Genomic DNA, 14,601 nt, shown 5'->3' with positions numbered 1-14,601 from the left:
CGAGATTTAGCCAAGAGAAACAAAGTAGCAAAATGTTTTTCTCTCACTAGGAATCAAAATCCTTGAGCTAAAATTTAGAACCATAACCAATATGCACAAAGACAAAGGCTAACTGTGGTGAGTAATGTTTACTTTGTTCCCTGCTGTCAGGTGATTATGTGCTTAGAGACCCTGCTGGCAGTCCAAGAGGAATGGTGAGGGCCACTCTCAGGTGGAAGTACCCTTTCCAGTCACCCGAGGCACCCTCAAGACAAAGAGAAGGAGTAGAGAAAGAGAGAATGGTGCCCAGTGCTGAGGTTTCACAGAGACCCATTGCAAAGCCCAGGGTGAGTGTCTGTGAATGACAATAACTTGCCATGGTATTTCATTCACACTTCCACATTTCATGTTACATTTTTAAATGAATTATATCAATTAATATTACATACAAATATAATATTAAATGAAAATCTAATTGTTAAATGAGTCATTATCAATGTTGTTAACTAATAACTGACCTTTTATAACATTTCATCTCAACTGTTTCAGCTATTTGGATCATCTTTGCCATTTGCATTTGATAATATTTTGAATATATTTTAGATGTACATAATTGCATCTACCATTTTAGCTCACTATATTTAATTGTGGAAGAATTGGGCATCCATTTTCAGTATTTTCAGTTTTACAGTATTAAGAAACCTTTAGAAGTGAGAGATGGAGCATAGTTACAAAATTGAATCTACACGTCTAATAATCCAGAAAATATATAATCGCAGTCTTTCAACTTAATTTCAGTCTCAGCTTCGGCCTCCACCAGAACACGGAGCCAAGACCACTCACACTCACCCATCCACACCCATTAGAAGCCCTCAAAGAGGTTCAATCACACTTCCATCACCATCCATTCAGGTCACTGAACCCACGTCTTATCATCAGAAACCTCCATCTAGTTTGGCTCAACCTTCAAGGTCGGTTAGACGGAAGCAACACCGCACTGCAGCGTTGCACGTTCAGGACAAATTGAAACCCACAACGGCACCTTACCTGAGTCCTGCCATGTCTATTAAGTCGCATAAATCCAATCGAGTTATGGACTTCAGACCATCGGCCTCAGTGCCGAGCACCCCTCGCAGCCAAAGGAGCTATCGAAGCGACTCGACACAGGTAAGGAACTGAGAAGGAAATGCAACAAGAATACGTAGTGTCGACTGAATATTTAAATCAGTCAGTTTAAAAGAGTCTTCAATATGTTTTTTTTTTCCCAAAGCAAATTAAAATGGAGGAGGAACTGGAATATGAAGATCAGGAAGACGAAACTGAAGACAGAAGTGAGGTTTTTTTCCTCAGAAGTCACTTATTCATTACACAAATTACAAAACAGTGAGTTAAAGCTTCTTTTTACCTCTCATATCGAAAATAGCTCAAAATGACACCGATGCCCTTCAGTCTGATGAATCAAGAGATTCAAATGGAAGTGATGTCATCATAATTCCTCACCCACCAAAACCACATAAAAAGGTGATGATCATACAGTTGACTAACAGACAACAGACATGTTACATAAAATAGAATGTCAAACATTAAAAAACAAATCGCCTCTGGCTTTCTCAATAGGGGATTCAAGCATTATGTGTTATTTTTCTAGCAGCCGCCTGTTTAATCTACTAAGAGTCAGGTGATATGACTAAAACCTTTTTAGTAATTTTCAACAAAAATCTTTACCTCAAGTCATTTTCAACTACAATAAGGAACGACATCATGTTACAGTAATCTGCTTGAAATAAAAACATTTTACTAACTGAAATGAAAGCCATACCATATATTTCTCAACATTGTCATTTAAATGACTGAACACTATAATACAATATAGTTAGATATAATCTGGAGGATCACTTTTATCGTTATTATAATAATGTAAATCGTCTAAAGTGCCCCTTGTGGCAACTCAAAGAATGCAACACTTACTTGCATTGCACTATTAATTGCTTTTTAAAACATTTTGGAACATTCTGTGAAATCCAGCTGGCATTCATGTACTTGCATAGAATATGTTTCTGGTCTTAGATGTAAAGAGTCAGCTCTATATTATAAAATCATACATTTGTCTTTGTGTCTCACAGGGAGACAGACTCAGAGTGGAAATCCTGTCACTTTCTTTTAACCGCTCTTCCAGTGTTGCACTTGACCAATCAGTGCATCAGGTTTATGTAGAGTACCGCCTTCTAGGTATTCCCATGGAGACAACAGAAACGCCCATGTCCCTGCGTAAACCAACAGACGGGGAGGAAATACATTATAACTTTACACGAGGTAAGGTCACAAAAGTGAAATTATCCTTGTGTGTCTTACATGTCCTTTAACATCACTCTGTGGAGACCCACCCACATTGGCCCAAACGTACATTTAACTTGCATTAGCTGTATATTAAAAATCAATTATGTTTTCCAATTTAGTTTATTTAAAATATATTAACTTTAAATGCAGTATTGGACAACACACTACAGTTATCATAAATAATAATAAAGTACTTTACATTTATCTTTGGTATGTTAAATATTCAAAATAAGTGCACTTCTTTTTTTAAATGTACTTTAAAGTAAAACATTTAATTCAACATTATTACAAAGGGCACTTTAAAAAAAAAAAGTACGTAAGTGTGTTAAGAAACACAGTCATGAAAGTGTACTTACTTTATTACTTTAATAAAAGTGGCCTTTTATTTAGTTAATATATTACCTGCAAGTACAGCTTTATTAAAATTTTCTTGTAAGATTTGAAGTGTACATATTTTAAAATTAAGCACACTTCTTTTTCACAAAGGCATCATGGCATTTAACAATTTAACATATTAACTTGGTATTAATGTAAAAAAAGGTTCATGTTCTTTTACATGTTATTATCATCAATAGTTATCCATGTGGATAGCATGGAAGCAGCTCCCCTGAGACATTACCTCTACACCATGCTGGAAGGTTCAGACCCCAACCAGGGCAGGTAAACAGAGAGAAAATGAGAGATAATGATAGATATAAAAATAATGACCGTTTCACATGGCAATAAAATTAAAAATTGATAAAGATTTTCTAACCTCTATGTTTTTCCCCCCTCTAATCATCTAGGTTAAAGTTCACAGTAGTCAGTGAGCCCATGAACGAGCAAGAAGAATGTGAAGATGTCGGCTATGCCTACTTGGATTTACGAGAACTTCTGCTGACTGGAAATGATTTTATTGAAGAACAAATCGATGGTAAGATTCAGTCATTATAAAAAGAGATTACATTTAAACTTGAAATAAATGCATGACTGTGGTTTTTCTGTCTTTCAGTTGTTAGTGTGGATGAAGAACAGGATGTGGTGGGAAAACTGAAAGTATCTGTAGAGGCTGCACAGGCTCTGACTGGAATCTATCAGGAATATCATCAGATTGTGAAAAGGGAGAGAGGAGAACCCAGAAACAGCACAGAGAATGAGGAGGAGGAGGAAGAAAGTGGGATACAAGAAAACAACGAGTTGCATGTGCTTGATTTTGAAGTTGATGAAGACAGTGATTTTTACTGAAAATCTACAGCCTGAAGTTATGTTCAAATCAGGCCAGTTTTTTAAGGAACATAACATTTTTTTAACTCTACAACATAAAAATGTCGCCCTTGCAACATTATAACCTCATTCTTAACTCAACAAAATCTTTGACATTGTCGTGTTTAAATTATACAAAACATGGATGTGGTTTCAGTTGCAAAATGTTTTAATATAAAATTATTAGTACAAAAACAGAGTTCCGTATCTGTCCGTCACTACGAGTTATGTCGTGATGACTTAGGGGGTTTACTTGAGAGCACCAATCCACTCTGACTTTAGGAGAAAATGGCAAGGAATTTTGGCTTGTGGATTTTGCATACCTGAGCCACTCCCCATGCATACGGGTATAAATAGGCGACAGGTGCATCCACTCATTCAGATTTTTGCTTCGGAGCCGAGTGGGTGAATGACTTCTTCTCCACAAAGCCTTTCTGATCTGACGGGAAGAAAGCAGCTGTTCCTGGTTGGCATGATGGGCTATCGTCCTCCGAGGATGAAGATTCGGCGGGGCTGCCCCCCTCGGGTGTTGTCGCCACCGCTGAATTGGACCCGGAGTTGACGGCCATGCTTTCCCGGGCAGCCGTGAGTATCGGGCTGGAGGTGAACACACCGCCCAGTCCCGAGCCCTCGCGGCTGGATGATTGGTGCCTTTTTTCCCTGAGGTGCATGAGGAGCTGACGAAGTCGTGGACGGCCCCTTTTTCGGCCAGAAGCCTCTCATCTCCCTTCTCCGTCCTCACTACCCTCGATGGCGGGGTGGCTAGGGAGTACGTAGATATTCCCCAGGTGGAAAGAGCAGCTGTGGTGCACCTGTGCCCGCAAAATGCCACCACTTGGAGGAATCGTCCGCGTCTCCCGTCCAAAGCCTGTAAGCTGATGGGCGCTCTCGCGGCCAAAGTTTACGGTGCTGCAGGCCAGGCTGCCTCTGCCCTGCATGCTATGGCTATCCTGCAGGTCCACCAAGTCAAGGCACTCAAACAAATGCACGAGGGTAGTTCCGATCCAGGGTTGATTCAGGAATTGCGCACCGTGTCCAGATCTCTGGGACCTCTATGTGTGGCTCTTGGATGGGACGCGGCAGACTGAAGTGATCTGCCACCGGCGGTGGTAAACTCGATCACTCAGGCTAGAGCTCCCTCGACGAGGCAAGCCTATGCTCTGAAGTGGAGTCTGTTCATGAACTGGTGTTCTTCTTGCCGAGAAGACCCCCGAAGATGCATGATTGGAGTAGTGCTTTCTTTCCTGCAAGAAAGGTTGGAGCGTAGGCTGTCACCCTCCACTATGAAAGAGTATATGGCTCCTATCGCAGCACATCACGGTGCAGTGGACGGCCGGTTCCTGGGAAAGCACGATCTCTTCGTCAGGTTCCTGAGGGGTGCCAGAAGGTTGAATCCTCCTAGGCCACCCCTGGTGCCCTCCTGGGATCTGCGGCAGACTTAAGTGATCTGCCACGGGCGGTGGTAAAAACGATCACTCAGGCTAGAGCTCCCTCGACGAGGCAAGCCTATGCTCTGAAGTGGAGTCTGTTCATGAACTGGTGTTCTTCTTGCCGAGAAGACCCCCGAAGATGCATGATTGGAGTAGTGCTTTCTTTCCTGCAAGAAAGGTTGGAGCGTAGGCTGTCACCCTCCACTATGAAAGAGTATATGGCTCCTATCGCAGCACATCACGGTGCAGTGGACGGCCGGTTCCTGGGAAAGCACGATCTCTTAAGAGTGCCTTGTGTTCGGGCCGGCCTACTCTCACATTGTCCTGAGACCCCGGCCTGGATACGTGACCAAGGTTCCCACCACGACCTTTCGTGATCAGGTGGCGAACCTGCAAGCACTGCCCTTGGAGGAGGCAGATCCAGCCTTGGCGTTGCTGTGTCCCGTAAGAGCGTTGCACATATACGTGGACCGCAACCAGAGCTTTAGAAGCTCTGAGCAGCTCTGTGTCTGCTACGGAGGTCAGCAGAAAGGGAACCTTGGCCTACCATTCCCAAGGTGAGCCGTGCCCCCTGAGGGTGAGGGCTCACTCCACACGGAGTGTTGCCTCCTCCTATGTGCTGACGCACGGTGCCTCTCTGGCAGACATCTGTAGAGCTGCGGGCTGGGTGACACCGAACACCTTCACGAGATTTTACAGTCTCCACATTGAGCCGGTTTCTTCCCGTGTGGGTAACAGATAAGCGGCGGGAAGAGCCGGCTCGCGTCAGACTTGCTGCACCATTCCCCCTCACCCAGGGATGCGAGCGCCTTTTCCTCCTCCAGTAAGTTCCCTGGTCGGCGAACCTTGGTTGAGTATCCTCCAGCACCCCGGCAGTCAGACTGGGCGGAGCAGTCTGACGCCAGGCCCAGTATGAAGTCCCAGTGGGAAGTCGTGGCCTAATGGTTAGAGGTTGAGGGTTCGAGTCTCGTACCGGCAGGGATTGTAGGTGGGGGGAGTGAATGTACAGCACTCTCTCCACCTTCAATACCATGACTGAAGTGCCCTTGAGCAAGGCACCGAACCCCCAACTGCTCCCCGGGCGCCGCAGCATAAATGGCTGCCCACTGCTCCGGGTGTGTGTTCACAGTGTGTGTGTGTTCACTGCTGTGTGTGTGCACTTAGGATGGGATAAAAGCAGAGCACTAATTCCTAGTATGGGTCACCATACTTGGCCACATGTCACGTCACTAAAGTATCGGTGTTAGCTTGCCCAGGTTTCTGGTCAGCCCCTTTAATGGGCTAGGTGTCCATATGGCTTGATTCCCTGCAGGCGATCCCATATGTGTATTCTTCCACAGTAAGTTTTCCCTCTCGGTGAACCTGTGTCGTTCCTTTCACAGACCACTCTGTCAGTCTCTGCTGGCAGCCGTTCCTCCCTACTCCCACGTAGGACCTGCCTCAGAGACCATTCCATATGTAGTACTGCCTCAGGCCTGGGTCAGTCCATATCAGTGTCTCCACATGATACCTCCCCACGGGCAGGATGTCGTCTCCGTAGCGCCCTTCTCCGGAGGGCTCGCTTCCCCTTCGTTACTGCCACGCTGTAAACAACAAACAGGAAAGGCGTGAAGCACCTTTCACAAAGGTCTAAATCCCTTCTCTTAAGAATTTTTTTTTCTGTCATAGGAACAGTGGCTTGGCTATCTCCAGCAGCGATGTACTCACCTTTTGGTCCCTGCGGGCGCCAAGGTCAGCGAATTTGCGCTGGGGCGTTGGGAAGGTTACGACCCTGCGTAGCATTTGTCTGACACGCGGCTGCTTGTCAACATTTGCAGCGCTACAGGGTTGTGACGGGGTTCAGGTTGTGGCGCTTTTCATGGATCCCCTATGTCGTCACGACATAACTCATAGTGACCGACAGATAGGGAACATCTCAGTTACGTGCGTTACCCTCGTTCCCTGATGGAGGGAACAGAGACATTATGTCCCCATGCCACAACCTCGAACCATCGCTGGTTGCCAGGGACACATTCTCGGCTCCTCAGCGTAAAACCTGAAGGAGTGGATGCTCCTGTCGCCTATTTATACCCGTATGCACGGGGAGTGACTCAGTTATGCAAAATCCACTAGCCAAAATTAATTGGCGTTTTCTCTGAAAGTCAGAGCGGATTGGGGCTCTCAAGTAAACCCCCTATGTCGTCACGACATAACGTCTCCGTTCCCTCCATCAGGGAATGAGGTTTACGTACGTAACCGAGACGATATTTTAAGTCTCTTAACCACAGTCAGTACAACAACATAAAAAATGCAGAAGGAAATGAGTGTACAGCCACAATAATTTAATCAAAACGTGATGTTTTGGTGGTGCAGGATAAAAGTCACTGGAGAACAAGTGACTGGCACAAATATTGAATAATTATTATTATTAATATTTTTTTCTTCCATTCTGCTGTACTGTAATTTTGAAGTTTGGAGCAGATGTTGGAACAAAAATTTCAATTAAAAAAACTGAGAATTAGATATATGCTTGTTGAATTGATATAGTTTATTTGAAATCCTGTGGATTGGGTTCCAGCTGTTTCACTTGTGAATCATCTTGAATAATAAACAACTCTGGTTGTTTTTGTTTATAGCACATGCATGTTTCAAGCTTTTAGACTTGCTCTGAACATTATGATTGGATCGAGTCCAGCATGTGCTCAATAACCAACCAATATGATGTAATTTCCCGTATCCCTTTGGTGACATCAAGAAACTTCCTCTAAAGAGGAACCTCATACCAATGACAAGGCCATGCTGCATTCATTATCTTCCACCAGCCTCTTTTGCATCCTCTTGAGGTTTTGATTGCCCCATCTGTTTAAGAGTTGGTAAATAAAGTGCTTCTGTTCTCTTGAAAACAACAGCCTGGGCAAAATAAGATCTCTGTACATGCAACATGAAAGACAAATGAATGGACTATTATTTGGAACTATTAAAACATATTTTCGGTGGACATTTCATCTGAAATCTGCAGTAAATTGTAGTAAAAGGTTTTGGCATTTTACAAAAATGCATGTAGTCACGTTTTATAATAAATTTTTGGGCCTCTAAATTATCAACATGATCAAAACTTTGAAAAACCTGTTGTATAATCTTCTACATGCCTTCTGTCATCTGATTGATGGTTTATACTTTTTAAGCATGTAAAAGGCCTTTTAGAATAATTGTAAAACCATCTCCCTTCATGTTGATATGTGTCTTTTTGCTGTCAAATCTTTACTGAATGTAAGTAAATGTAAGAATAACTTTTATATTGCTAGTTACATTTCAAGATGAGCGTTTACTGGACTGAAGCAGCTTAGGTTTACTTGATTATACATCTTTTTTTTTTTTTAATAGAAAAATCTGATAAAAAAATAATGAGTATCAAACATGATAAATCAGGCTTTTGAGGAACGTTTATTTGTACAATTCAATCATCAATGTGCTTTTTTTTTGGCCCCCTCAATAAAAATAAGTTGTGTTTTCCATTTTGCTTTGTGTCTCATTCTATATCTACTGTACTATGACAAAACAAATGTATTTTAGATCCCTTAGTTGTTGTACCTGGTTAACCAGTACTATACAAATGCATTTTATATAAAACTAGTATTTTACAATTTTACTTTTTCAGTTAAGTCTGTGTATCTATTAGTCATAGAAATAAGTTGTTTGCAAGGCATTCAGTGCAGTTCAGTGGTTTTGAGAACATAAACCACACAGAAAACATTCAAGCACAAGTACACCACTGGATACTTTTTCATATCCAAACACACATAATGAGTCAGCAGTTTCAAAGCTCTTATCTCTGTGGCTGACATATTATAGCTGCCCAATTCATAACTGCCTCTAGCGTCAGTTAAAACAACTGCTGTGTTCATGTGTAAGGATGTGTGCAGTGTCAAATAAGCAAGAAGAGCAGTTTTTCTCACTGTCAGCACTTTAAAGAGCAGGTTTATCTAGGCGCATAATTCAGTGTAATATAATCTAATACAAAAATACTATATTAGTACAGAAAATGTGTAAAGTTAATAACGTAATTACTGCAAATCATGTTTTCATAAAATTAATACCAGCTTAACTGACTTCATACTTCAAAGGAACTTATACAAAGGTAACTTTACAAGTGAGCTGCAAGATTTATAAAAATAATACTGTAAAGAGGCTACATTAAAGGTACAAGAAAACCTGCAAAAAAAGAGAACAATCTTTTTTTGTGTGGAATGCTTGATTTATTGTTGTTGCCATATTGACATTAAGCACCATATTTGAGGTATAACAATTCACAGCAACTAAAGTTTCTGGAGTACAATACGTACATATAAACACTCCTTTTCACTGGTACACTGTACTAAACCTCTCCTGAAGAACCTACAGGAGCCTATAGGCTGGTCTTTGGTAAGATATGGCTTTACACTAGCACCTATACAATTCTGTAAACAGACACGCGGTAGTCAAGGCTTGAACTCGAGGTACCATGTTTGGACTAGCACATTTCATAGTATAGTCCCACTTTTAAATAGATTAAAAGTACTTCAAATTGTGGTATCAAAACACTGGGTGGTTCTTACCAAAATGCCTTTTGAAAGGTGAAAACAATGAAATGAAACGGTTGTGCAAAAATCCTTAAACTCCTTCACCAATGCACATATTGTTTAACGGAATGTTGGCAACAGAACTCAGATCTGAGCGGATCAGAGAGTGTGCTTGTCAAACAGGTACTCTCCCATTTTGCCATGCGGGTCAGCAGAGACGAGGCGACTCAGGCTGCCAGCGTAGTCACCCAGCGTCTTAATGGTGTCATGACTGTCAGTAAAGAAGTTGCTCTCTAGGAAATCACACAGCTGGAACAGTATGATGGGGAAAACAATTTTCACTGTTATTTAAAAATAATATGCAATTATATTGGAAAACACACAAAACAAATGAGAAAGGAGATACACTTTTATGCTACTCACATGAGGGTCAGAGTTTTCTCCAGCTGCTTTATGGATCTCCAGCAGGGATCGGTTAAGAGATTTCTGATGGTCCAGAGAAAAAGTGATAGCATCCATACCTCCTTTCCAATCATCACGACTGGGCTTCTGATAAGTGATAGGGAGACAGATAAAAATGGATTTTTATAAGCTTCTAGATTTGATGGCAATGACACCAGCCTTGTGAAAAACAAGTGTGCTTAATTGTATTGAACGTTCACTTGTAATGCACTTAAAACTTGAAAGTACTTTTTTATTACTGTACATTTGCACAAAAAAAGAGAAAGAAATAAGACCATGAATGCAAACTTACAGTTACAGTAAACTTATGTTTCTTCAAACTTAATATTGTCAAATGAATAGTATTTCTTTAAAGTACATTTTAAACCTTTGTTTTAATCAACGTGTCATGCTTTAAACAAGAGTAACGATTTTGATGTGCTAATATACTAAAAGTACATATAAACTACTTCTTTATCATTTTAACTGTAGTGTACTTTTCAACAATACAAAGTTAACATTGTAAATGTTAAATTAAAGCAATAAGCCCCAAGAAGCCGTGCTTTACAGTGAATTTATACCAGCTAAGGGGCGTTGTTAGGCACGAAACGAAGCAGAGTGCCTAAAACCTCCTTAGCTGTTATAAATTCACTGTAAACCACAGCTTCACGGGGCTTATTGCGGTTATAAAACGGTTATTCCATATACGTAGTTAGGTTTCACAAAATAAAACAGAGCAAATAAAGTGTAATGATAATGTATTCTTCCACCAAACAATGTAGTTCCTCAGAAAAAGTTGTGGTTGCAACAAAGTGCTTGCCGAGCAACACACAAAGTAAACAAAGGTGTATGTTTGTAGAGTAATTTACAACAGCTTCGAACGTGGCTCAACCAATCAGAATCAAGGACCGGAACTATCCGTTTTATAATATAAAATATTAATTATATACATTTAAAAAAAAAATATATATATATATATATATTTTTTTTTTGTTTTTAAATTCATTTTGAAAGTATATTGACTTGTAATAAGATGGCTACAGCTATCAACTGTAATTAGGACAGTGATAGATTTACAACAGTAAATTCCACTCACTTTCAACTAACTTAACAAACATTACATTCAGTTCTTAAATATATACGTAGTTTTGAAAGTATATTATTTCTGTAAAAAGGATTCTTTTTAAAAGTATGCTAATGCTAGTATGCATTAAAGTATGCTAGTGTGGAAACACAGGGTTTCAGTGTACGATTTACTTTTGTATAAGAAATCTCTCAAAGCTACAGCTGCAGCTTCAGTAGACTGTTATATGTATTATTTTTCTGATATTTTATGGTGCTTTGTCTTCAGCATAAACTTGCATTTTATCCTTTTGTGCTACACAAAAGTCATACGGGTATAGAACGGCAAGAGGGTGAAGGAAAAATGACAATTCATATTTTTAGGTGAACCTTTCTTCTAAAACCCACTCACCGCAATGGTCTGGAGAACGATTCGTCCTCCTCTTGTGTTCTGATACTCCAGCAGGTGCTCCACCTGATCCCTCTCCTTCAGTGAACGCTCTAGAAAAAACTTTGAGAAGTTGGGCAGAGCCACATCATCTCGGTCAAAATACATTCCCTGTAATGAGACACAGAGAGACTGTATTAGTGTTACTGTCTAAACAGATATGCAGGGGTCAATTATTTGTACATGAACAATTTTAATTTAGCATCAGTGCATACAGAATATTCAATTCTAAACACTCAAATATTCCATTAATATTCATTTATATTTTCTAAAAAAATAATTTAGAACATGTGCACGATGCACTTTTAACATTAAATTGCTGACATTGACAAATGTATGTTCAAGTGTATTTCTGTGCATTTCATAAGAAAAAAAAATACACAAATGTAAATAAACCTAAAAACAACGTTTCATAAATGTGGTGCCAATGTTTGTAAACAGACCAGGGAGAGATACACATATGAAGCCGTCAGTTTGAGGTTGATCAGTTTATTGATGTTTGCCTCATTATTCGGGAGGAGATTCTGCTTGACTAGAGACATTTCTGAAAAGGAAAACACACAAAACAGATGAACTATAATACAAAATAAAATAGAAAACTTAAAAAGGTTAGTTGAGCAGAGGCGGATTCAAGACAAACATTACATGTACTAGCAAAATGAAAAGAAAATGTCAATATATGCATGTTGCACAACTCTGTCTTACCGTGTAAAGTGTGTGTTCACTGTTCAGTGCTGATACTGAGTGAGTGTATGACACTGAATTCTGTCTAACCAGATAAGATTTATCAGATGTGACGTAAGGCAGGGGAAAGTACTAAAGATATGTAACACTCCTTGCAGTATGGCTCTTGGTTCAAAACAGGGATATACTGATTCGATAAATAAAAAAATATATATTTTATAAATATAAACCTTATAGCATAAATGTATTTTGTTTCTATACATATGCTGCTGTGAACTGGATTCAGCCTGTAATGACATGGAAAGTAGCATATGTTGTATTAAAATTAAACGTTTGTTTATTGTGCCACTGCCAATTTAAACCACAATTTCATTGTATTAATTTATTATATAAAACATTGCTGCTTTAATTATATTATTACAAGTTTACTGCCTAAAAAAATTGCGTTGGTTTAAAATATTTAGTAGAGGAATCTGAGTAGAAAGTTTAGGAATCGGATTTTTCCTGAACTTCCTATTTCTATTCTATTTTAGACCAACGCAATGTCTAAAGGTCTGTGTAAATCTGTGAACATTTACATTCGTACACAACAAGATCTTCAACAAGTAATGTCCAATACGAGGAGGGACAACACAAAAACCCCAATAATGCTGTAAGTTTATATTTGTTTGACGCCATTCCTGCAGATGCTGAAGCACAAGACAACCACTTTTTAAATAAAACTTGTCTAATAATTATCTAAAATTTTTATCAAACGCAACGTCACGTACGAACAACGATACACGGACGACATTGTTTATATGACTGTTGCATTATATATTCGCAGATTCTCTTTAACAGGACACGTAAATCATAGGCTCACCTCTCTAGCAACGACACGCGTCAGATTACTTCTTCTTCTTTTGGTTTTATGGCGGGTTGCGAACCAACTTCATAGGTGCATACCGCCACCTACTGTGATGGAGTGTGAAGAGAATGTACCATTTCTCACCTAAATCTTAAATTATGTTCATTATTCCACAATTCGTAAGAAATCTCATGATTGCACTTATTTGTTTTCCTGCATTTGGACCATCATTCAGGATACTACTTAATGAAAATTCTTTAACTCCTAAGGATTGTAATTCATCTTTAAGTCGATCCCTTTCTCTTTCATATGCTGTACATACCATCATAACGTGTTCCACTGATTCCTCTGTTAAACAAACATTACATAGACCAGTATTATGTTTCCCTATCATGTATAGTGTTTGGTTAAGATTTGAGTGTCCTGTTCGTATATGTGTTAAAATGACTTGTTCCCTTCTACTTATGTTATGAATGATTTTTCTTCTCTTTATACTCCTTTGTACTTTGTGATAATGCCTACCTGTTTGACATTAGTCCCAGTATATCTGCCATACAATATTGCATGCATTTAGTTTCCTTTCTATTCTACTGAGTGCAATATTTATACTTGGATCATCCATATTTAAGGATTCTTTAGCGTCAGATTACTGCTGGAGAGATAACACTTTAATGGATTGGATTGTTCTTTCCAGCCCTTTATCATACAGTATTAAAAGTAAGTTGAATATCTGGTATTTGATATCTTGTCTACATGATGTTTTTCCATATTGAATACTAGAGCAGATAAGCTGTCAGAAGCTATGATTACATTTTGGTTCTGTTTATTTCCTTCCAGCCACTGTAATGCCAATAAAATTGCTAAAAGCTCTACTGTGTACACCGATAAATGATCTGCTGTTCTTTTTTTAACTGCTATTTCATAATGCGAAATGGAAAAAGCAGCCCCAGTACGCCTGTCTCTGGCTGCTTTGATCCATCTGTAAATATGAATAGTTTCTTTAATGGATTGATTTATAAATCTTTTTTTTTTTAATAAGTTTCCTCTTCATAATGCGAAATGGAAAAAGCAGCCCCAGTACGGCCTGTCTCTGGCTGCTTTGATCCATCTGTAAATATGAATAATTTCTTTAATGGATTGATTTATAAATCCTTTTTTTTTTTATAAGTTTCCTCGGCAGTAAATCTTCCCGTTGCTTTTACTCACAGCGACATCTACAGTTGCGGAGTCAAACACATGCAGTCATGGATTGGCGTAAAATCTGTTTAAAAAAATGGCATGAATTTGAAGTAACCTGCTGTTTATTGAATGTGTTTATATATACAATAGCTTTGCTTGTAATACAGAATCAAAAAAACTTTAAGTAAGTAAATAATAATGAGCAACAACAGTTTTCCAGAAAACTGAGACAGTTTTGTAGCCTAAAAGTGTACAATTTTTTTTTTCAAAACTAGTAAAACAATTGTTCAGCAATGCTGTTTTTTTACATTATTTTTTACATTAAATATACGCACATTCCATATTATTTTAAGTGTTTTTTATGTTTATTGTTTGACAAGTTTAGTTACAGCTTAATTTACAGTTAGATTTTTT

The 14,601-nt window shown here is 39.2% G+C and overlaps 2 protein-coding genes across 3 annotated transcripts in view; one reads left to right on the top strand and one right to left on the bottom strand.

Moving 5' to 3' along the window:
* Positions 1-3,616, top strand: part of rpgrip1 (RPGR interacting protein 1) — a 13,937-nt gene extending 10,321 nt beyond the window's left edge. The window contains exons 21-28 of the mRNA XM_016455312.1: positions 151-326; positions 778-1,146; positions 1,250-1,310; positions 1,403-1,500; positions 2,103-2,292; positions 2,892-2,976; positions 3,102-3,229; positions 3,308-3,616. Of these exons, the coding sequence (XP_016310798.1) occupies positions 151-326; positions 778-1,146; positions 1,250-1,310; positions 1,403-1,500; positions 2,103-2,292; positions 2,892-2,976; positions 3,102-3,229; positions 3,308-3,540 (1,340 nt within the window). The 3' untranslated portion in view covers positions 3,541-3,616. The remainder of the gene's footprint in view (positions 1-150; positions 327-777; positions 1,147-1,249; positions 1,311-1,402; positions 1,501-2,102; positions 2,293-2,891; positions 2,977-3,101; positions 3,230-3,307) is intronic.
* Positions 3,617-9,177: 5,561 nt separating this feature from the next.
* LOC107664647 (ferritin, lower subunit) lies at positions 9,178-13,147 on the bottom strand. Of its 2 annotated transcripts, none has more exons than XM_016455264.1 (5): positions 13,024-13,147; positions 11,921-12,021; positions 11,442-11,588; positions 9,950-10,075; positions 9,178-9,835 (listed from the first exon to the last, which is right to left on the bottom strand). In XM_016455264.1, the coding sequence occupies exons 2-5, from the start codon at positions 12,017-12,019 to the stop codon at positions 9,686-9,688; spliced, it is 522 nt and encodes a 173-aa protein (XP_016310750.1). In that variant the 5' UTR covers positions 12,020-12,021; positions 13,024-13,147; the 3' UTR covers positions 9,178-9,685. The 2 variants fall into 2 exon arrangements, with proteins under 2 accessions (XP_016310750.1, XP_016310751.1); XM_016455265.1 differs by lacking the exon at positions 13,024-13,147 and adding an exon at positions 12,183-12,393.
* Positions 13,148-14,601: the final 1,454 nt, after the last annotated feature.

This window comes from Sinocyclocheilus anshuiensis, unplaced genomic scaffold, assembly GCF_001515605.1.
Source record: "Sinocyclocheilus anshuiensis isolate Anshui unplaced genomic scaffold, SAMN03320099.WGS_v1.1 scaffold35, whole genome shotgun sequence".
Taxonomy (NCBI): Eukaryota; Metazoa; Chordata; class Actinopteri; order Cypriniformes; family Cyprinidae; genus Sinocyclocheilus; species Sinocyclocheilus anshuiensis.
Note: the sequence above shows the minus strand (reverse complement) of the source record. Positions and strands in the feature narration are given on the sequence as shown.

Excerpts from the sequence above, each read along its gene's own strand:
- LOC107664647 (XM_016455264.1), bottom strand. The coding sequence starts at position 12,019 with ATGTCTCTAGTCAAGCAGAATCTCCTCCCGAATAATGAGGCAAACATC. Across the intron at positions 11,589-11,920 it reads CATATGTGTATCTCTCCCTG|GGAATGTATTTTGACCGAGA; the intron begins GTCTGTTTACAA and ends GTCTCATTACAG. Across the intron at positions 9,836-9,949 it reads GAGAAAACTCTGACCCTCAT|CTGTGTGATTTCCTAGAGAG; the intron begins GTGAGTAGCATA and ends ATACTGTTCCAG.